We start from the raw sequence: 23,590 nt of genomic DNA, 5'->3' as shown, positions 1-23,590 counted from the left end.
CAGCATATTAAAAGATTACATACTATAACCAAGTGGGACTTATTCCAGGAATGCAAAGATGGTTCAAAACAGGAAAAGCAATCCAGGTAATACATCATAGAACAAAGGGGAAAAAAATACACGGTCGTTTCAGGAGACACAGAAAGAATACTTGATAAAATCCAACACTGTTTCATACAAAAACACTGAGTGAGCAAACTAGGAAAAGAAGGGAATTTCCCTAAATAAAAGGCATCCATGAAAAACCCAGAGCTAACATCCTTATCAATGGTTAAAAACCAAGCTTTCACACGAAGATTAGTAACAAGACTGCCTGCTTTTCATCACTGCTATTCAACACTGCACAGGAAGTTCTAGCCACAGCAAGCATACAAGAAAAAGAAATAAAAAGGATCCGAATCGTAAAAGAATAGAATTATCTCTATTTGCAGATGACATGATTTTATGTATTTTGAAAATACTACAGACTACACACAGACACACACAGACAAATTCTATACAGAGATAATATACGAATTCAGCAAAACTGCAGGTATAAGATCAAAACACAAAAATCAGTTGTTTCTCTATGCCAGCAATGAGTGATCCAAAAGAAAATTAAGAAAACAATTCCATCTACAAAAGCATCCGAAATAAAGAATAAAAGTAAACAAGGAGGTAAAAGGCTTATACACCTAAACACCTAAAAAAAGGTTTATACACCTAAAACAACAAAGCAGTGATGAAAGAAATTAAAGAAGGCATAAATAAATGGAAAGATATCCATGATCATGGATTTGAAGATGAAATATTGTTAAGATGAGAAAACTTCCCAAAGTGATCTATAGATTTACTGTAATTCCAATGAAAATTCTAAGGTCCTTTGTTTGTGGAAATGGATAAGCTGATCCTCAAATTCATGTGGAACTGCAAAGGGCTCTGAAGAGCAAAAGCAATATTAAAAAGAAATGAAGTAGGAATACTCACTCTGACTTAAAAACTTGTTAGAAAGCTATAGCAATCAGGTGTTGTACTGGCATAATGGTAGACCTAGAGACCACTGGAAAAGATTTGAGAATCCAGAAACAAACCCAAACACCTGCGACAAAATGATTTTTAACAAAGGTGCCAAGACCATTCAACAGGGGAAAGAACAGTCTTTTCAACAAATGGTGCTAAGACAAATGGACAATCACATACAAAAAAATGAAGATGGACCCCTGCCTCATATCACATACAGAAACTAAATCAAAATGGATCAACACCGTGTGTGTGTGCGCGCCCGTGTGTGTATCCACTATATATTTATAGTAGCTGAAACAGTAAAGCTCTTTGAAGAAGGCGTAGGGATGAATCTTTATGATGTTGTATTTGGCAATAAATTCTTAGATTTGATACCAAAAGCATGATGAGCAAAAGAAGAAATAGACAATTTGGACTCATCAAAATAAAAATGTTTCTTCATCAAAGAGCATTATTGAGATATATTTGATAAGAGTTTAATATCCAGAATATATTAACAATTAAACAAAAAAAAAAGACAACCCAATTTAAAAAATGGACAAAGGCTCAGCTTAGAACTAATGTGGAAGATGACAAAGGAGGACCTTAAGCTTCCCTGATCCCATGGATACAACCAGATAATACCCACATCAGTGTAAATAACCCAGAAAATGACATGAAGACCAGCAGAGCATATGGTCCACAGTTAAATGTAGAGAAGAGGGTAGGAAGGGTAGAGACGTGGTAGGGAGCCAAACTGACCAGTGGGACTATCCAGGAGGGAGGGATGTCACAGGCACAAAGAAGGGAGATGGACAGACTCCATATCAGGCAAAGATGAATCCCCGTTAACATTTGGCTTTGAAAACCAGGGGACTAGAACTTTAAAAATCATCAGGCAAGGTGAAAAGAAACTGAGTCCCTGCCCTTCAAGAGACAGCACTACAAACAGGCCTGATGAGCTACAACATAGAATCAACAGTCTGAAAAACGCCAGGGGTATATACAGGAGGGAGATTGGTTTACTAATCTCAGAGCATGTGCTGGAGGGTGCAAGATCTTTGGAAGACTTTTCCAACAACAAAAGGGCTAGCAAGTGCCACTTCCCTCCTGTGCGTCCCAGCCTAGATACAGGGATACCTGTGGGAACCAATGCAGCACAAACACTCTCTACCTAGCTTTCTAACAGGGTTCCCACCCCCCACACTCTTCTGCAGACTTGGTCCCTCCATCCTGGGCAGCTACAAGTCCCCTCTTGCAGAAGACTGGCAGAGACTTTGCTGGTACTCTGTACCCTGTCACCATGCTCTCCTGCAGGTCCAGAGGAGTCCTTCCAAAGCAGTGTGCAAGCAGCCCTGCCAGGGACAAGCACAACTCCAAAATGACTCATATCCCAGGGAGAGGGAAAGATAACCACACGCATCAGTCCAACTGTGGCCCTAACAGTGGGATAGGGGCACACATCTGGTCTGACTGCAGGCCCTGCCCACCAACAAAAGCTTCTCAGGGGCAACAAAGAGAAAGTATCCTGCAGATCAGTGCTAGCACGGCTCTGGCGAACACCTAGTAAGACACAGTTCAAGCCTAAGGAGGCCCAGACTTGCCCACTAACACCACAGGGACCAAATGCTGCCCACTGCAAACGGCAAAGAACCATTGCAGATGACTAGACTGATGGCAGATGTAGTTCATCCACAACAGTAGGACGAAACCAACACAAGTTGGACAAGACAACACATAGGCCAAGACACTCCTGAAATGGCTGGTTCTGGTGAACTGGGGACATTGCACTGCAGGGCACTACAGGGCCTCTTCCTCATAATGCCACTACATTTAAGAGCAGGAGAAACAGATGATTTTCCTAATACAGAGAAACAGACAGAAGGTTACCCAAAATGAGGAGAAAGAGGACTATGTTCCAAATGAAGGAACAGGGTAAAATCACAAGAAGAGAGCTAAATGAAATGGAGATAAGTAATATGTGTGATAGAGAATTTGAAGTAATTGTCATAAAGATATTCACTGGACTCGAGAAATGGGTGGAGGGCCTCAGTGAGACCCTCAACAAAGAGAGAAAACAAAAAACCAATCAGAGATGAAGAACTCAAAAACAAATTAAAAACACAGTATAGGGAGTAAGTAGTAGACTAAAAGAAGCAGAAGAATGGATCAGCAATATGAAGGACAGAGTAATGTAACGTAATAAAGCTGAAAAGGAGAGAAAAATAATAATTAAAATTTAAAAAATAAATAAAAAATGATAATAGATTAAGGGAATTCAGTAACACCAACTGTAATAACGGTCACATTATAGGGATCCCAGAAGGAGAAAGAGATAAAAGGGGGCTGAAAATATATTTGAAGAAAGAAAAAAACTTCCCCAAATCTGGGGAAGGAAAAGGAAATCCAAATCCAGGAGGCACAGAGAGCCTCCAATAAAATCAACCCAAGGAGGTTCACACTAAAGGAATTAAAATGACAAAAAGTGATCAAGAGAATTTAAAAAACAGCAAGAGAAAGGAAAATAGTTACATACAAGGGAAACCACATAAGGCTATCAGTGGACTTTTCAGCAGAAACTTTGCAGTCCAGAAGGGAGTGCTGTATCTCAAATAAATAAAATCTTTTCTAAAAAATTAAAAAAAGAAAATGAAAATGAAAACCACAATAAAATGTCATTTCACACCCATTAGAATAGTTTTAATTAAAAAAAAAAGGAAAATATGAAAATAACAAGTGTTGATGAGAATATGGAGAAACGAGATTCTAGTCCATTGCTGGTGAGAATGTAAAATGGTGCATCCACTACAGAAGATCAGTTTGGTGTTTCCTAAAAACTACCATTTGACCCAGCTATTCAACTCCTAGATGTATACACAGGACAAATGAAAGCTTATATACACACAGAAAATGGTACAAGAATATTTACAGCATCATTATTCATAATAGCCAAAAGAGGAAAAAAAGTACATGCTACAACTTGGATGAACCTTGAAAACATGATGCTAAGTGAGAGAAGTCAGACATGAAGGTCACATATTAACATCCAGAATAGGCAAATCCAAAGAGACAGAAAGTGTATCAGGTGATAGTGGAAGGAGGAAATAGGAAATAATTATATAGTTGTTAGTGTGTCAAAACAGTTTTGAAACAAGAGAGCTGATGGTTCCATAATATTATGAATATACTAAATAACAATGACCTGTACATTTAAAATGTACGTTTAATTGTATGCTTCATGAATTTCACCTCAATCAAACAAAAGATTACAGTATTAAAATGTTCCCATGTTCTGACAACATCCAATTTGCAGCAAACTTCTCTCTAAAATTACTCAACCAAAATCCAAATCCTTAATAGGTTTTTTCTAATACCATCTTAAGAAAACACCAAAGGTTCCCTATAAATACATGAAGAATCCCTCACTGTAAGAAGTATTAAAAACAAACAAACAAACAAAAAAACCCCTAAGTGTTCTCACTGGTCTTTTTGGCTGGAAGGCATTGACAAGACTAACAACTAGGAAATAATGGAAATAACAGAAGCTAGGGCACCTAGGTGGCTCAGTTGGCTAAGCATCTGCTGTCAGCTAAGGTCATGATCCCAGGGTCCAGAATAGAGACCCAGGAGGAAGTCTGCTGGCTGCCTGCTCAGGAGGGAGTCTGCTTCTCTCTCTCCCCACTGCCCATATTCTTCTCTGTCTCGCTCTCTCTCAAATAAATAAAACCCTAAAAAAAAAAAAAAAAAAAAAAGGAAAGAAATAACAGAAGCCAGAACATAAAGGGATAATATCATATTTAGAAGAAAACAATGGCCTACCCAGAATTTTAACCAGTAAAAATGAAGGTGAAATACAGAACATGATGAGACCTCAAATATGGACAATTTTCCAGCATATACTCTTCAAAAAAAGGGGAAGTGATCACAGATGGAGAACTGCATATGCAGGAAAGAGTAAAAAGTGATAAGAATGGTAACTATATGGGGTGCCTAGGTGCCTCAGTCAATGAAGCATCCAACTCTTGATTTTGGCTCAGGTCATGATCTCAGGGTCCTGGGATCAAGGTCCATATTGGGCTCCCCGCTCAGTGGGGAGTCTGCTTGTCTTCTCTCTGCCCCTCCCTGCACTCATACTCTCTAAAATAAATAACTCTTTTTAAAAAAGATAACTATGTGGGTAAATCTAAAATAATGAGATAAAAGAGTGATGATGTCTTATGGGGCTTAAAATACACACAGAGTTAAAAAAAACATGAGTATTGCCAAAGATAAAAATTGAGTGAAGGGGAAAGAATTGATGGAATTAAAGTGTTTTAATTGTCTGGAAAATATAAAATAACTTAATTAGACTCTTACAGGTCAAAGATATATATTGTAATCTCTGGGGCAGCAGTTCCCAAAAGTGCGATCTGCAGACCTCTGGGGGATCCCTGAGACCTTATTAGGGGATCTTTAAAATCACAACTATTTTCATAATAACACAAAGACCTGATTTGCTTTTTCACTCCCATTCTTTCAAAACTACAATGGTGTTGTTCACAGTCTACTTGACTCATGATATTCCAACAGATTAAAGCAGAAGCAGGTTTAAGAATGCAGCTGTTTTCTACTAAGCTAGATATTGGAAGAGATTTGCAAAAATGTACAAGAATGTTACTCTTACCACTAAGAATTTTTTTTGTTTGTTTTGGAAAGTATATTCTTCACAAAATTATGTTATTTATGTTAACATTTAATGGGAAACTTTTCCCATAAACAATTAAATTATCTGACCCAAAATGTCATCTATGCCAAGGATGAGAAACATTGATATAACCAAATAAACAAAGTTCTTTTTAAGAATTTAAATGGGTCTTGAGAACACAGAATTTGAGATTCCTTATCTAAATAAATAAAAGGATAGTATTACATTCATGGATTGGAAGACAATACCATAAAGATGTCAACTCTATCTCAAATTAATGAATAAATTCAATTTTTGTAAAACTGACAATGTGACTATAAAAATTTACATGGAAGTGCAAAGAATCAAGAGGAACAAGGTAGAAAGATTTGCCTTGCTGTAATGCCATGTAAATTAAAACAGCATGGTTTTGGTGTAAGGGTAGATAAAGTAAACCAATGGGGAAAAACAAAACCAGCCCAAAAGTAGACTGGTGTATATGTCACTTGACTTATGCAAAGGTGATCCTGTCGAGCAGTGGGGAGACAATCTTTTCAGTAAATGGTACTTCATACAATACATATCCCTAAGGAAATAAAGAAAAAAGAAAAAGAAAAAATGACCTCTGAACTATACATTAATACAGCTGACCCTTGAACAACATGGGTTTGAACCACTCAGGTCCACTTACACATGGATTTTTTTTTTCAGTAAAACAGTACAGTACTATAAATGTATTTTTCTTATGATTTTTTAAAAGATTTTATTTATTTGACAGAGAGAGACACAGCGAGAGAGATAACACAAGCAAGGGGAGTGGGAGAGGAAGAAACAGGCCTCCCACGGAGCAGGGAGCCCAATGTGGGACTCGATCCCAGGAGCCTGGGATCACAACCTGAGCCGAAGGCAGATGCTTAATAAATGAGCCATCCAGGTGCCCCTTATGATCTTCTTATTAACATTTTTTCTCTAGCTTACTTTATTGTAAGAATATAGTATATAATACATATAACATACAAAATATGTATTAATTGACTGTTCAGGTTATCAGTAAGGCTTCCAATCAACAGTAGGCTATTAGTAGCTAAGTTTTTTGGGAGTCAAAAGTTACATATTGATTTTTAACTATGGATGGGTCAGTGCCCCAAACCCCATGTTGTTCAAGGGTCAAGTGTATACACAATCAGTTCTAGGTAGCAAGTAAATCTAAACAAATAAACAATATACAAAATAATATACAATAGTCAGTTCTAGGAAGAAAGTAAAAAGCAGAATAATAAAGTTTCTAGGACAGTGTCTTACAAACTCAGCACTAGTGACACTCTGGGCTAGGTAACTGTTTTGTGCATTATAGGATGTTTAGCATTCTGTGCACTGCAAGGTCTTTAGCAAGCATCCCTAGCCAACTCACTAGAAGACAGGAGTACTCCACTCACCTAGCTGTGAAAACTAAAAATGTCTCTGAACATTACCAAATTTTCTGCACAGGGATGGAAAGTGTCAGGTGAGTGATGGGAGAATTGCCTCTAGTTAAGAACCATTGTTCTAGAAGACAACATAAGAGATATTCCTCTCTTTGGAGCAGGGAAAGACTTCTTAAACAGGACACAAGAAGCACTGACTACAAAGGAAAATAATGATAAACTGAACTACATTAAAATTATGACCTTCCTTTCATCAAAAATAATAATAGTTGGGACGCCTGGGTGGCTCAGGTGGTTAAGCAACTGCCTTCGGCTCAGGTCATGATCCCGGAATCTGGGGATCGAGTCCCGCATCGGGCTCCCAGCTCCATGAGGAGTCTGCTTCTCCCTCTGACTTTCTTCCCTGTCATTCTCTCTCTCACCCTCTATCAAATAAATAAATAAAATCTTAAAAAAAAACCTTAAAAAAATAATAATAGTAGTGTAAAAATCAAGCCATTTTTCTAACAAATGTAACTCAACAAAGGTCTTTTATCTAGCACATATAAAAACTCCTAAAAACAAAATGACATAAGCACCAATAGGAAAAAAGGGGCTCATATCCATAAAGTATATAACTCCTATAAATTAGGACTACAGAAAATTCAATAATAATTAATAAAAGGTGGGGGGGAAGAGACTTATTTGCAAAAGAGGATATTATAAACAGCCAGAATATTTATGAAAAAGTACAATCTTATTTTGAATCAGGGAAATACATCTTCCAAAAGAGCTACAATTAAAGAGGCTATTAATACCAAGCGCTGGTGAAAATACAGAGTAATGTGAACCCTTATATCCTAATGATGGGATAGGTACAACCATACTGAAAACAATTCTTGCATTATCTTCTAAATTTGAACCCAAATACACCAATGACCCAGCTATTCCACTCCTAGTATCTAATCAACATAAATATTGTACATGTACCCCAACACGTACATGAATGTTATGACAGTATTATTCAATCCAAATGTAAAAAGACAGTGATAAAATACAAGTGAACTACGACTACTTCTGTAAATATCTATGAGCCTCCCAAACATAATGTTAAACAAAATAAGCAGAGACAAAATACTACTACTATGTAATTCTATTTATATAAAAGTACAAAAGCAGATCTTAAACAATATATTCTTTGAAGTCAGGCCAGTGGTTGCTCCAAAGAAATGAGAAAGAGAGAGTGATTGGGAAAGGAAACATATGGAGTTTCTCGGTTGCTGATAATATTCTATTTCTTGATCTGTGGTAGTCATGGGTGTTTACTTTGTGGTGATTCACTGAGCTGTACACTTACAAGTTGTGCACTTTCTGGCATGTATTACATTTGAATTTTAAAAAGACACGGATCACAATCTTTTATATGCTGTATATGTAACCTAGAATACCTTAATTACAACTGCTTTAGCTATTATGATATTAGGCATCAACTATTTAGGAGTAAAAGTCATGTCTGGGGCGTAATGACTTTCTACATTTCTGGATCCTTTTCTCTATTAAAATAAAACAAATAAAATATCTTAAAAAGGACTGTCAGAGTTTTCATTTTCAGTATGCTGCAGAAAGACATAATTAAACACATTTGTATATTCTATTTTCCTATATGTTTAATTTGGTTTGATCACCTAAAAAGAAAAATCTAATTTCTTAGCTTTATATAAAACACACATCTTGAAAAATTTTAACATAAAAATTGAAGATGTTTGTTTTTAATATTAAAAATTTTTCTTACACTTAGAAACAAAGAAGATTAAGGCAGAATATAAATGACGCCTAACTAAAAAGATATTTCTCTCAAAAATTGGAATGCTTCCCTCCCTACCAAACTAAGCTAAGCCTTGGTTTTATTTTTATATTCCATATGGCATTTAATATAACTCAAGTTTACAACACCAATTATTATTTTGTTTACAAAATAAGAGTCAAATATTTATAATATTAAGTTGCTTAATATCAAATTGATCCCCTCTGAATTTAATCATTTATGTAGAACAGCAGTTAACAGCAGACAATTCGATTCATTTTTAAGCCAAGTAGTGCCACCAAGTGGTGGCAAATTTTTTTCTTAACATAACCGCTTTGAAGCAACAGAAAAAGTTACACTGAAAAATAGTATCAGAATAGAATAAAAAAATCAATCTGACAATAAATTTTAAGCAGATAAGTTTGCAAAATATTTGGTACAAAAGTTTAAAAAACAAAAAAAGGTCAATCTTCTTGGAAAACATTTGTATCACCCTAAAGAACCTATAGTTTCAAATTTAAATTATTCTTAGAAAGCAAACTACTATGAATATAATGCTGGAGCGTTTACTTTTTGTTGCTTGTCTTTTAACTCCAGATTTTCTTAAAAGATTTAAATTGCTTTAGAACTTAGTAAAACACACCACAGTAAGAGACCTGAAGGGTGTTTTAAAATTTTATTTATTTGAGGGGGGAGGGACAGAGAGAGAGAATTCCAAGCAGACTCTTCACTGAGCATAGACTCTGACCTAGGGATCGATCCCATGATCCCAAGACCTGGTCTGAGCTGAAACCAAGACTCAGAGGCTTAACCAGCTAGCCACCCAGGCACCTCTTGACCTGAAGGTTTTATAACACTATTACCCCCATTAAGTTTAAAGAGTTGTAAAGGATCTGTTCCAGGCCTCTCCTTGGCTTACTGATCATCTTCCCATGTCTCTTCAAACTGTCCTTCCTCCATGTGCATGTCTCTGTGTCCAAATATCCTTTTTTTCATAAGGACATCAGTTAGTTATAAGTGGGTTTGCCCCATCCTCCTTAATGACCTACCTTTAACTCGATAACCTCTGTAAATCCCTATCTCCAAATAAGGTTTACTCTAAGGTACCTACTTCAGGTCCTACCTAGAGGCAGTGGAGGTGAATTCATGGTTGGGGGAGGTGGTACAATTTGAAACAATAACACTAATCATTTGTATTTTTGATGACTGTATTTTCTCACTTAAAAAGACTTAATAGGGGCACCTGAGTGGCTCAATTAATTAAGCATCTGCCTTCAGCTCAGGTCAGGATTCCAGCGTCCTGGGATTGAGCCCCACATCACTGGGCTCTCTGCTCAATGGGGAGGCCTACTTCTCCCTCTCCCTCTGCCTGCCATTCCCTCTGCTTGTGCATGCACATGCTCTTTCGCTGTCAAATAAATGAATAAATTCTTTTAAAAAATAGATGGGGTGCCTGAGTGGCTCAGTCAGTTGGACATCTGCCTTTATTTTAGCTCAGGTCATGATCTCAAGGTCCTAGGATCAAACCCTGTGCCTGGCTCCCTGTCGGGTGGAGAGTCTGCCTCTCCCTTTGCCCACCCGCCCTTGTGCTCTCTCCCTCTCACTCTCTCAAAGTCCTTAAAAAAAATAAATAAAAGACAAAATAGCTCTTAGAAATTATTAAATGAGGGGCACCTGGGTGGTCATAGTTAGTTGAACATCCCACTCTTGGTTTTAGCTCAGGTGATGATCTCAGTGTCATGGGTTCCAAGCTCAGCATGGAGTCTGCTTGAGACTCTCTCCCTCTAAAATAAATAAATCTTTTATAAAAATTATTAAATGATGAATACTTGTGATATTGTGATTTATAAGAGACATATATGGTCTTTCTCCCTGTTTCTGGCACAGTGCTCATAAAACCCTTAGGAATTTCCTAAGAGTAGAGAGTTATAAAGATGTCTTTTGTTATATTAGTGAGATGGCTTTTGGAAATCACCTAAGGTTGGGGACTGCTAGCCAGAGGGCACCATGCTAACTATGTGGCTTACCCACCGGAACTCTGGAGGGGAGATGGGTTAGAGGCTGGGTCAACTGACTTCTGCTAGTGATTTAATCAATCCTGCAAATATAATGAAGCCACCGTATAAGCCCTAAAGGATGGGGCTTGGAGAGTTTCTGGGTTGGCAAACAGAGATGTGCTGAGAAAGTGGTGAGCCTAGAAAAGACAATATAGAAAAGACAATGGAAGCTCCACACTTCTTCCCACATATCTTTGCCTATGACTCTCTTCTGTCTGTCTGTTCTGTCTGTTCCTGAGTTATATCCTTTTATAATAAACTGGAAATCTAGTAAGTAAACTGGTTCCCTGAGTTCTGTGAGCTGCTGTAGCAAATTAATCAACCCACAGAGGAGGTCACGGAAACCCCTGATTTATACCAATGGGTCTCAGATATAGTTAACAAGGTAACAACCTGGACTTGCAACTGGCATCATAGGTCTTCCTCCAAGTATATGCATAGATCAGTTCCTTTAGTTCCAATGATCTCAGTTCTTAGATCATCCTAAATAAAGAAGCATCCTTAGGCACTCTTCATCCCCCTCTCTGGTTTTCTTTTTCTTCAAAGTACTTACTAATAAGAGCAGATTATACAGTTATTTGATTACCTGTTTTTTCTCCCCCACTACAAAGTAAGCATGAGGGCAAAGACTAATGATTTGTTCATTGATGTACCCCTGACATCTAAAACAGTACCTAGTGTGACTACTGTATTTGTGTAGTGTCACAAGCATAAAGAATTTTAAAAAATTAATGCTTCCCGGCGTGCTTGAGTGGCCCACTTGGTTAAGCAGCTGCCTTCGGCTCAGGTCATGATCTCAGGATCCTGGGATCAAGCCCCACGTCAGGCTCCTTGCTCAGCAGAGAGCCTGCTTCTCCCTCTCCCTCTGCCTGCCACTCTGCCTACTCGTGCTATCTCCCTGTCAAATAAATAAATAAAACCTTTGAACAAAATAATGCATCTGCCTCCTAACTGGATCTATTGGTTCCTTTCTAATCAGTTCTTCACATCCAGAGGCAGAGTGACCTTTTCAAACTCACTACTTCTCTATGGAACCCAACATTTTCCTCTCTCACAGGACAGTCCCAAGTCTTTCTCACAGCTGAAAAGGCTTTGCTGGGTCCTGTTTACCTTTCCATCTGGTCTCACAGTTTTCAGGGATTCAACCACTCTGGCCCTCTCTCAAATTTCCCAGTGTGTCCCTTCTCATCACAGGGCCCCTGCACATGTAATTCCTCTGATTTGGAATCCTCTGCTCTCCTCTCCCCAGCCCTCCACAGGGCTGTTTGGACTGTGTAGGTCCAGTTTTAAGCAGTATTTCAGAGTACAATACTATAAGTGTATTTTCTCTTCCTTACAAAATTTCCTAATAACATTTTTTTCTCTAGCTTATTTTAAGAACAGAATCTAACACACAAAGTATGTGTTAATCAACTCTTCATGTTAAGGTTAAGTCTTCTGATCAACAGTTGCCTATTAGTATTTAAGTTGCTGGAGAGTCAAAAGTTATATACATGGATTTTCTACTGCAGGGCATCAGCACCCCTAACCCCCATATCATTCAAGGTCAACTGGATGTGACAGTCAATCTATTATGTTGTATACCTTAAACTTATATAGTGATATATGTGAATTATATCTCAATAAAACTAAAAAAATTTAAAAATAATAGAGGGAAAAAAATCAACATGCAAAGGTCAACTACATTTCCATAAAAAGACAATGGCCATCCTGAAAAAACATTAAGAAAATGATACCATTTACAAAAGCATAAAAAAATATATAGTATCGGGGTTTCTCAGTGGCACAGTTAAGTGTCCGACTCTTGATTAACTCGGGTCTCAATCTCAGGGTCATGAGTCCAAGTCCCGCCCTGGGCTCCACACTGGGTGGGGAGCCTATTTAAAAATTAATTAATTAAAAAAAATATTTAGGAATAAACTTAACCTAAGAGGATAAAGACTTGTGTACTGAAAACATTTCAAAAAAAAAAATTTCTTAATAAAGAAATTAAAGATGACAAAAATAAATGAAAAGACATCCAGTGTTCATGAATTAGGAGACTTAGTAACATTAAAATGTTAATAGTATTCAAAGTAGATTTAATGCAAACCTTATGACTATATCAGTAGCATTTCTTCAGACATAGGAAATTTCATTCTAAAACTTACATGGAATTTCAAGGGACCCTAAATAGCCAAAACAATCTTGAAAATGAAGAACAAAGTTACAGGTCTCATGTTTTCTGATTTTAAAAATTACCACAAAGCTACAGTAATCAAAACAGTGTGGTAGTGGCATAAAGACAAGCATACTGATGAATGGACTATAATAGATAGCCCAGAAATATACTTTCATATATAAGGTCAAATGATTCTTGACAAGGATGCCAACAACATTTAAAAGGCATAGATAGTCTTCTCAACAAATGATGTTGAGAAACCCAAATAAACATGCAAAAGGATGAAATTGGACTCTTACTTTCAAATGTTGAATCCATTCCCTTACCTGGGATAAATCCTACCTATTTAGTGTATAATTGTTTTTATACATTGTTTTGCTCAATTTGCCAATATTTTGTTGAAAATTTTTTGCATCTAGGTTCATCAGAGACATTAATCTGTAGTTTTCTTGTTTTTGTACTGTCTCTACTAGTTTTGATATCAGTGTAATATTAGCTTCATAAAATGAAATGGAAAGTGTTTCCTCTTCCATTTTCTGGAAAGGATAAGATAGAATTGCTGTTAATTCTTCTTAAAATTGTTTACAGTAATTCTCCAGCTTGGAATTTTCCACTAAAACTTGAATACTGGAAAAGTTACCCATGAAACTTACTGTCTTGGCCTACAGATTTCTTTTTGGGGGAGTTTCACAATTCTAAATTCAATGTTCTTGACAGTTACTGGGTTATTAAATATAAATTTCATATTGAGTGAGTGAGTTGTGGTTGGTTGTGTTTTAAGATACTGGGCAATTTCATCCAAATTGTTAAATTTTGCTTTTAAGTTGTTTACAGTAAGCTCTTATTATCCTTTACTGTCTATAATGATCTACAGTGATACCCCATTACATTATTTTTATCCACTTTCTTTTTGTCAGTCCTGCTAGAAGTTCATCAATTGTATTGATTTTTCAAATAGTAGCTTTTTGTTTCAGTGATTTTTCTTTTAATTTCATTTATTTCTACTCTTAAATTTATTATTTTCTTCTTCTGCTTGCTTTGGGTTTGTTTTGCTTTTCATTTTCTACCACATGAACATTTTTTCTTTCCAAATGTAACATTTAATACTATAAATTTCTCAGCACTGCTTTAGCTGTATTCCACATATTTTGATATGTTGTATTTTCCTTTTCATTCTTTTTTTTAATTTTGAGAATTTTTAAGCAATGGATTATTTAAAATTGTGTTAATTTTCAGTCAAGAGAGATATTTCTGTTATTGATCTCTAATTTGATTCCATTATGGTCAGAGAATATACTGTGTATAAAACAATTCTTTTAAATTTGTTCAGGTTTGTTTTACTGTTGAAGATGTTGTCTAACTTCATGAGTATTTCACGGGCACTTGAATAAAATATGTATCCCATGCTGCTAGGTGAGATGTTCTATATAGGTCATTTAGATCCTGTTGCTTTACTGTGTTCAGATTTTTTACATTCTTGATGATTTTATGCCTAATAGTTGTATCAGCTGTTAAGAGGAGATATCAAAGTCTTCAATTATAATTGTGGATTCATCTCTTCCTTTTTCAGCTTTATCAGTTTTTTTGGTGTGTGCGTGTGTGTGTATGTGTGTTTAGTGTAGATTATGGCTCTATTATTTGGTACATACACATTCAGGGTCATTATGTCTTTCTGGTAGACATTACTTAATCTCCTCTTGGTCCCTGGTAAGAGTCTTTGTTCTGAAGTCTACTTTATCATAATTTAATATAACCATTCTTGCTTCTTTTTTAGGTTAATGGTTGTATGGTATAGTCTTTTATATCTTTTTCAGCCAATTTATGTCACTGAATTTGAAGTAAATTTCTTGTAAGCTACATATAGTATGGCTGTACATCTTTTATCCACTCTGTCATTTTCTTTCTTTTAATGGATATATTTATAACATTTACATTTAAAGTAATTTCCAGCCTACAGATTAAATGTTCCTATTTACCTGTGGCAGGTATGACTGTGTTAGAAAACGACATGAATAATGACTCAATATAGAGAATGTGAATAAAGAGATGAAAATGCACAGAGCCTAAGAGACCTGTAGACACCATCAAGTTTACCAACCTATTTATAATGAGACACTAAGAAAGAGGTGAAAGAATATTTTAAAAAATAATGACGATAAATATCCAAAATTTGATAAAAGACATGAAACTAAATAGCCAACAAACTACAAACTCAACAAACTCCAAGTAGGAAAACTCAAAATAGATCCAGACTAAATCATATTAACATAGAATGGTCAAAACACAAACATAAAGGATGAATAATAAACGCAGAAGGAGAGAAGCAATTAGTCACATACATTGGGTTACCTAAGAAGACAAAAAGCTAATTTCTCCTCAAATACCAGGGAGGCTACAAAGCATCAACATAAGGAAGTGGTAAAAGAAAAAACTTTTTACCCAAAAATTCAATACCCACCAAAATTATCCTTTTAAAAAAGGAGGGGAATTAAGATAGTCTCAGCAAAACAGAAGCTGAAAAGAGTTAACCACTAGAAGACCTGCCCCACAAGAAATGTTAAAGTGAATCCTTCAGGCTACAGAACACACTATACGGTAACTCAAAGCTATAAAAAGAAGTAAAGAACAACAGTAAAGACAATTACATAGGCAAACCTAAAAGCCAGTACTACTGTGTAAAGTAACTTGGGACAGTAACACCAAAACAGAAGAGGGATGGAGCTGTATAGATAAGTCTTTACACTACGAACACAAAGCTGGTATTAATTTAAACTAGATTACTGTAATCTTAAAATGTTAACTATAATTACCAAGGTAAACACAATAACTAAAAAATATACATAAAAGGAAATAAGAAGAAAGTCAAAATGATGCATAACACAAAGATCAATTAACAAACCCCCAAACCAGTAAGGGATAGAACAACCACACAGATTTTGAATAAGGAAATAGAGAACTTGATTAACACTACAGACCAAGTGAACCTAACAGACATATACAGAATAATCTACCCCAAAACAGCAGAATATACTTTCTTTTCAAAGTATGCATGGAACATTTTTTAGGACAGACCACATTAGGCCACAAAATAAGTCATAAAAATTTAAGACTGAAATGATACAAATACCTTTTCTGACCACAAAGGAATGAAATTAGAAATCAGCACAAAGAAAACCGGAAATCCACAAATCGGTGAAAATTTAACATTCTTAAACAGCCAAAGGGTCAAGACAAAGAAAAAAAGGGAAATTAGAAAATACCTTGAGACATGGGGCACCTGAGTGACTCCGTGGGTTAAAGCCTCTGCCTTCGTCTCAGGTCATGATCCCAGGGTCTTGGGATGGAGCCCTGCATTGGGCTCTCTGCTCAGCAGGAAGCCTGCTTTTTGCCCTCCGCTTCGTCCCCCGCCCCTCTCCCCACCTGCCTCTCTGCCTACTAGTGATTTCTGTCAAATACATAAATAAAAATCTTTAAAAAAAAGAAAGAAAATACCTTGATACAGATGAAAATGAAAACACAACAAACCAAAACTTGAGGGACACAATGAAAGCAATGCTAACAGATAATTATACAGTTGTAAATACTTAGATTAAAAAAGAAAAAAGATCTTAAATCAATAACCTAATTTTACAATTCTAGAAATTAGAAAAGGAAAACATTAACCCAAAGCTAGAAGAAGCAAACAGTAAAGATTAAAGCAGTGATAAATGGCATAGAGAACACAAAAACAATAGGAAAAAACCCAATGAAACAAAGGTTGGCTTTATGAAAAGATCAACAAAATCAACAAGCCCTCTGTCAGGAATTAATTAAGAAGAAAAGAAGATTCAATTAAATCAGAAATAAAAGGGGATGTTATAAACAAGGTCACGGAAGTAAAGAGAATTACAAAAAAATACTATGAACAACTGTACACCAAAAAATTGGATAACCAACAAGAAATGGATAAATTTCTAGGAACGTGCAACCTACAAAGACTGAATCATGAAGCAATAAAAAAAATATGAACAGACCTATAACTAGGAAGGAAACCGAAGCAGTAATCAAATCCCATTCTCCCAAAAAGGAAAGTCCAAGACCCAATTGCTTCACTGGAGAGTTCTACCAAATATTTAAAGAATTAACACCAATTCTCTTGAAACTCTCCCCAAAAAATTGAAGAGGAGGAAACATTTCCAAGCTCATTCAATGGAGCCAGCATTGCCCTGGTCTAACCAAAGTCAGACAAAGAAAAAAAAAACTATAAACCAGTATCTTTGACTAATATTGATACCAAAAAATTCTGAACAACCTAAAAGCAAACTGATTTCAAAAGCACACTGAAAGGATTATTACACCATGAGTAAGTGGGATTTTTCACTGGAATGCAAAGATGACTGAACATATGAAAGTCAATCAGTATAATATACCACACATTAACAGAATGAACAAATACAACATAAATCATCTCAATTGATGCAAAAAAACACTTAACAAAATATGACATTTCATGATAAACAAAACTCAATAAACTAGAATAGAAGAATCTACCTCAACATAATGAAGTCTACTTACAAAAAACACAAGAGCTAAAATCATACTCAGTGGTGAAATACTGAAAGCTTTTCCTCTAACACAAAGAATAAGACAAGACCATCTGCTCTTGCTACTCCTATCAAACATATAGCACAGGAAGTCCTAGCGAGAGCAGTCAGTCAGGCAAGGAAAAAAAAATTCAAATTAGAAAAAAAAAATTATCTCTTTTCATAGACAACATGACCTTGTGTAGAAAACCAAAAAAACCTGTTATAACTAATAAACAAATTCACCAATGTAGGATATAAAATTAACACACAAAAATCAGTTGTGTCTATACATTAACAATAAGCAGCCTAAAAAAATTAAGAATCTCATTTACAAAAGCATCAAAAAGAATAAAAAACTTAGGAATAAACTTAACCAAGGAGATGAAAGACTTGTTAACCAAGGAGATGAAAGACTTGAGCACTGAAAACCACAGAAAAAAATGCTGAAAAATGTTAAAAAAAAAACAAAAAACAAACAAAATGGAAAAATATTCAGTGTTCAAGTATTGGGAGACTTAATATTAAGATGTCCATATTATCCAAAGCAATCAACAGATTCAACATAATCACTATCAAATTCCCAGTGGCTTTTTTTCTTTTTTTGCAGAAGTAGATAAATTCACCCTAAAATTCAAATATTAAGAGCTCCCAGAGCACATGGGTGGCTCAGTCTTTAAAAGCATCTGCCTTCAGCTCAGGTCATGATCCCGGGGTCCTGGGGTCGAGCCCCTCATAGGCTGCCCTGCTCAGTGGGGAGCCTGCTTCTCCCTCTCCCGTTCTGGTTCCCCCTGCTTATGTTCCCTCTCTCGCTGTCTCTCTCCCTGTCAAATAAATAAATAAACTCTTAAAAAAAAAAATCAAGAGATCTCAAGGGAAAGCAATTTTGAAAAAGAACAACAAAGTTGCATGTCTCATATTTCTTAATTTAAAAGTAAATTTACAATGCTACAGTAATCAAAACACTCTGGTAATGGCATAGAGACAAACAGATCAAAGGAACAGAAGACAGACCCTGGAAATACACTCACAAAACAGTCAAATGATCTCTGCCAAGGATGCCGAGACCATTCAATGAAAAATGGACAGACTCTTCAACAAAGGGTGCTGGGAAAACCAGATAAACATAAATAAATAAATAAAACTTAACTCACTATGAATCAATCAATAAATAAAACTTACACCATAAATAAAACTTAACTCACTATGAATCGAAGACCTAAACATAAGACCTAAAACTATAAAACTCCCAGGAGAAAACATAGAGGAAAAAGTTTTGTGACATCATCAAACTTGACAGTAAGTTCTTGGATACAGAAAGCAGAGACAACAAAACAGAAATAGACAAATGGAAGTACATCAAACTTTAAAACTTCTGTGTATCAAAGCACACAATCAACTGAGTCAACAGGCAGGTGATCTACAGCATGGGAGAAAATATTACCAAACTGTAGATAAAAGTATTTAATGTCTAGAAAATATTAAAAAATTCTTACAAAACAAAAACCCCCCAAATAACCCAATTAAAATTTGAGTTGAATAGATGTTTCTCTAAATATGATCTAAAAATGGCTAAGAAACATGAAAAAATGCCCTACATCATTAATCATCAGAGAAATGCAAATCGAAACCATGAGGTATCACTGCACATCCATTAGGATGATTGTGATAACAGAAAACGACAAATGTTGGTTAAGGTGTGTGCATTGTTGGTGGGACTATAAAGTGGTGAAAAAACAGTATGGACATTCCTGGAAAACTTAGAAATGGAACTATCATATGATCCAGCAATAACACTTTGAGGTATATATTTGAAAAAAATTTTAAAGAGTCTTGAAGAATATTTGCACACCCATGTTCATAACAACACTATTCACAATAGCCAAGAGATGAAGCAATCCAATTGTCTACTGATGGATGAATCAATAAAGGAAATGTGGTATATGACACACTGAAATATTATACAGCCTTAAACAGGGGGAAAAAATCCTGTCACATGCTACCCAGTGGATGAACCTTAAGAACATTACACAGAATGAAACAAGTCAGTCCCCAAAAGACTAATATTGTATGATTCCACCTATATGAGTTATCTAAAGTAGTCAAATTCATGAAAACAGAAAGTAGAATGTGATCACCAATGGCTAAGGAAAGGGGTAAAAAGGGAATTTGCTGTTTAATGGGTACAGAGTCTCAGATTTGTAAGATGAAAAAGTTCTGGATATCTGTTTCATAACAGTGTGAATATACTTAATACTACTGAACTACACACTTATAAAATGATTAAGATGCACACAGCAGCACTATTCAAAATAGATTAAAGGTGTAAGCAACCCAAATGTCCATCCAAAGATGAACAGGTAGAGAATCTATAGCATAGCCATACAATAAAATATTATTCAGGCATAAAAAGAAGTACCAGGGTGCTTGAGTGGCTCAGTCGGTTAAGTGTCTGACTCTTGGTACTGGCTCAGGTCATGATCTCATGGGTCCTGAGATGGAGCCCTGGGAAGGGATCCCAGCTCAGCAAGCCATCTGAAGATTCTCTCCTTCTGCCTCTCCTCCCACCACTCACACATGCACTCTCTCTAAAACAAATAAATAAATCTTTAAAAAAAGAAAAAAAAGGGAAAGAACGAAGCACCTACATACTACAACATGGATGAACCTTGAAAATGTTATGCTGCATCTGGCTGGCTCAGTAGACAGAGTGTGCGGCTCTTGATCTCAGGGTTGTGAGTCCGAGCCCAATGTTGAAGTAGAGCTTACTTAAAAAATTAAAATCAGGGGCGCCTGGGTGGCTTAGTGGGTTAAGCCTCTGCCTTTGGCTCAGGTCCTGAGATCAAGCCCTGCATGGGGCTCTCTGCTCAGCAGGGAGCCTGCTTCTCCCTCTCTCTCTGCCTGCCTCTCTGACTACTTGTGATATCTCTCTCTGTGTGTCAAATAAATAAATAAAATCTTTTAAAAAAAATTAAAATTAAAAAAATTTATTATTGAGGCTCCTGGGTGGCTCAGTTGGTTAAGTAAGCATCTAACTTCCACTGAGGTCATGACCTCAGGGTCCTGGGTTTGAGCCCCACGTCAGGCTCTCCACTCATCAAGGAATAATCTTCTCCCTCTCCCTCTGCCCCTTAGCCTGCTCATGCTTGCTCACATGCTCTCTAATAAATAAATATTTAAAAACAAACAAAACACTCCAAAAAGAACCAATATTATGGCTAAGTGAAAGAAGCCAGACACAAGTGTTACATGCTGTATAATTCCTTTTATATGAAATATCCAGGACAGGTAAAGTCATAGAGTTAAAAAGCAGATTAGTGGTTTCCAGGGACTGGCGGGGGGAGGGGGGGGAATGAGGACTGACTCCTTAATGGGTTTCCTGGGGTATGATGAAATATAATGGAACTAGTTAGAGGTCATAATTGCACAATACTGCAAATCTAAAAAGTCACTCAATTTTTTACTTTAAAATTAATAATATATTTTAGGTGAGTTCTATCTTGGAAAAAAAAAATCAACTGTATTTCCATATACTAACAATGAACATACAGAATATGAAATTAAAATCACAATGCTACCTCCAAAAAAAACAAAATATGTGATAAACTGAGCCTCATGAAAATTTAGAACTTTAAAGATGCTGTTAAGAAGACAAAAACACAAAGTATAGACTGGGATGGGAGAAAGTACTTAGAAAAACCCTATCTAGGGGCGCCTGGGTGTCTCAGTGGGTTAAGCCGCTGCCTTCAGCTCAGGTCATGATCTCCGGGTCCTGGGATCGAGTCCCACATCGGGCTCTCTGCTCGGCAAGAAGCCTGCTTCCCTCTCTCTCTCTCTCTCTCTGCCTTCCTCTCCGTCTACTTGTGATCTCTGTCAAATAAATAAATAAAATCTTTAAAAAAAAAAAAAAAAAAGAAAAACCCTATCTAACAAAGGACAGGTAGCTAGAATATGTAATTCTCAAAACAACAGTAAAAAATAATAATCCAACTAGACAATGAGCAAAAGACATGAACAGACATTTCACCTAAGATAAAAATGCACATAATCACTTCAAAGGATGTTGAGCATCATTAGTCATTAGGGAAATGTAAATGTAAAACACAATGAGAGCTCTCTCAAGTTTGCAACAGTATAGTTAAATGCACCAAGAAGGTCAGAATCATAGGTAAATACGGGACCCATTATGGTCCCTCACTCAGGAAAATGGTGAGGAGTGAAATAGGTCAGTGTGCCAAATACATCTGCTCCCTCTGTGGCAAAACCAAGAGGAAAAGACAAGCTGTCAGGATCTGGTATTGTGGTTCCTACATGAAAAGAGCAGCCAGTGGTACCTGGACCTACCATTACAACACCACTCCTGCTGTCACAGTGAAGTGCGCCATCAGAAGACTGAAGGAGTTGAAAGACCAGTAGAAGTTCCACCATTTGAAACACTGCTAGCCCATAATAAATGGGTTAATCCATTAACAAAACTACTTTGGCTTGTTGTTATATTTATTAATTGGATGTTCTGATTTGCATTGCATTAATTTTGCTTTCTCAAAAGACTTGGAAATGTAAAATCCTTCTTAAAAAAATGCACCAATAAATACCACTTTTCACCGATTAGACTGTCATGGATTAAAACATGAGTTAATAATACTTGGTGGGGGTGGAGAAAGATATTCTCAAACACTGCTAACAAATTTTTTTTTTTTTTAGATTTCATTTATTTGACAGAGACACAGCGAGAGAGGGAACACAAGCAGGGAGAGTGTAAGAGGGAGAAGCAGGCTTCCTGCGGAGCGGAGAGCACAATGCGGGACTCGATCCCAGGATCCTGGGATCATGACCCGAGCAGAAGGCAGATGCCCAACGACTGAGCCACCCAGGCGCCCCTGCTAGCAAAAATATTAAGTGATATAATCTCACTGCAATTTTGCAACATCAGAAATTAAAGTGTACATATACACTGACCCAGCAATCCATTGCTACAAATTATCTTACATTCTCACACAATTCCAATAATGTAGTGAAGAATATTTATTGCAGCACTGCATATACAAGCAAAAAAACCTTTAGATTTACCGAAGTGTCTCTATCAACAAGGAAACAATTATATTAAATGTAATCCATATATGGAAAAATGTCCAAGACATACTGGCAAATGGAAAGAGAAAGATGCAGAATACATATCAACTATTTCTGATAATTTACAGGAACACAGTGCTGAGTGAGAGAGTTTACTCATTCTAAACATCTATACACTATTTGCTCATACGTAAATAAGTGTATGTGACTTCCATTAAAAAAATAAAATTTCAGGGGCGCCTGGGTGGCTCAGTGGGTTAAAACCTCTGCCTTCAGCTCAGGTCATGATCTCAGGGTCCTGGGATCGAGCCTCAAGTCGGGCTCTCTGCTCAGCAGGGAGCCTGCTTCCCTTCCTCTCTCTCTGCCTGCCTCTCTGCCTAGTTGTGATCTCTATCAAATGAATAAATAAAAAACCTTAAAAAAAATAAAATTTCAAAAATACTAAATGCTACCTGGCAATATATTTGAAAAAGGTCAAATGTGCACTGTGAAATCTCATCTAGAATGAAGAACAAATTTTTTTTTAATTTAAGTCTTATTCACATTGCAACAAAGGTCAGCACATAACTACATTGCTACTAAAGACAGTGAAGCACAGAGAACTTAATTTGAAAATGAAGGAAATTAGCTAATATAAGGTAAGTATATATAAAGAACTTCAAATCCTTGGATTCAGGGACTCTGTAAAACGGAAAAACCAGTGGCTGACCATATAAAATATTGAAGCACAGAATGAAGACGAAGAGTCTGAAACTGAGGTATACCTATCTGTGAAGAGAAACTAGCCTAAAATCTTTCAAATATATGTAAGTCAAACAACCTGAAGGTTATATTTCTCTGAATACTCAAATTTTATCAACAAGAAAACTAAACATACTTCACATCA

General features: G+C 36.3%; 2 protein-coding genes across 24 annotated transcripts in view; one reads left to right on the top strand and one right to left on the bottom strand.

Moving 5' to 3' along the window:
• Positions 1-23,590, bottom strand: part of ZNF644 (zinc finger protein 644) — a 129,048-nt gene that overhangs the window by 68,830 nt on the left and 36,628 nt on the right. The window lies entirely within an intron of this gene.
• Positions 19,264-22,047, top strand: LOC125099105 (60S ribosomal protein L37a-like). The gene is made up of 2 exons (XM_047728479.1): positions 19,264-19,328; positions 21,765-22,047. The coding sequence occupies exons 1-2, from the start codon at positions 19,264-19,266 to the stop codon at positions 22,045-22,047; spliced, it is 348 nt and encodes a 115-aa protein (XP_047584435.1).

The sequence above is a fragment of the Lutra lutra genome, chromosome 4, assembly GCF_902655055.1.
Source record: "Lutra lutra chromosome 4, mLutLut1.2, whole genome shotgun sequence".
Taxonomy (NCBI): Eukaryota; Metazoa; Chordata; class Mammalia; order Carnivora; family Mustelidae; genus Lutra; species Lutra lutra.
The sequence above is the reverse complement of the archived record's forward strand: the minus strand, read 5'-3'. Positions and strand labels throughout refer to the sequence as shown.

What these genes read in the sequence shown, in the direction of transcription:
- LOC125099105 (XM_047728479.1), top strand. Translation starts at nt 19,264, where the DNA reads ATGAGGTATCACTGCACATCCATTAGGATGATTGTGATAACAGAAAAC. An exon ending in AACGACAAATGTTGGTTAAG is followed by an intron (nt 19,329 to 21,764) that starts GTGTGTGCATTG and finishes AGTTTGCAACAG; the next exon opens with TATAGTTAAATGCACCAAGA.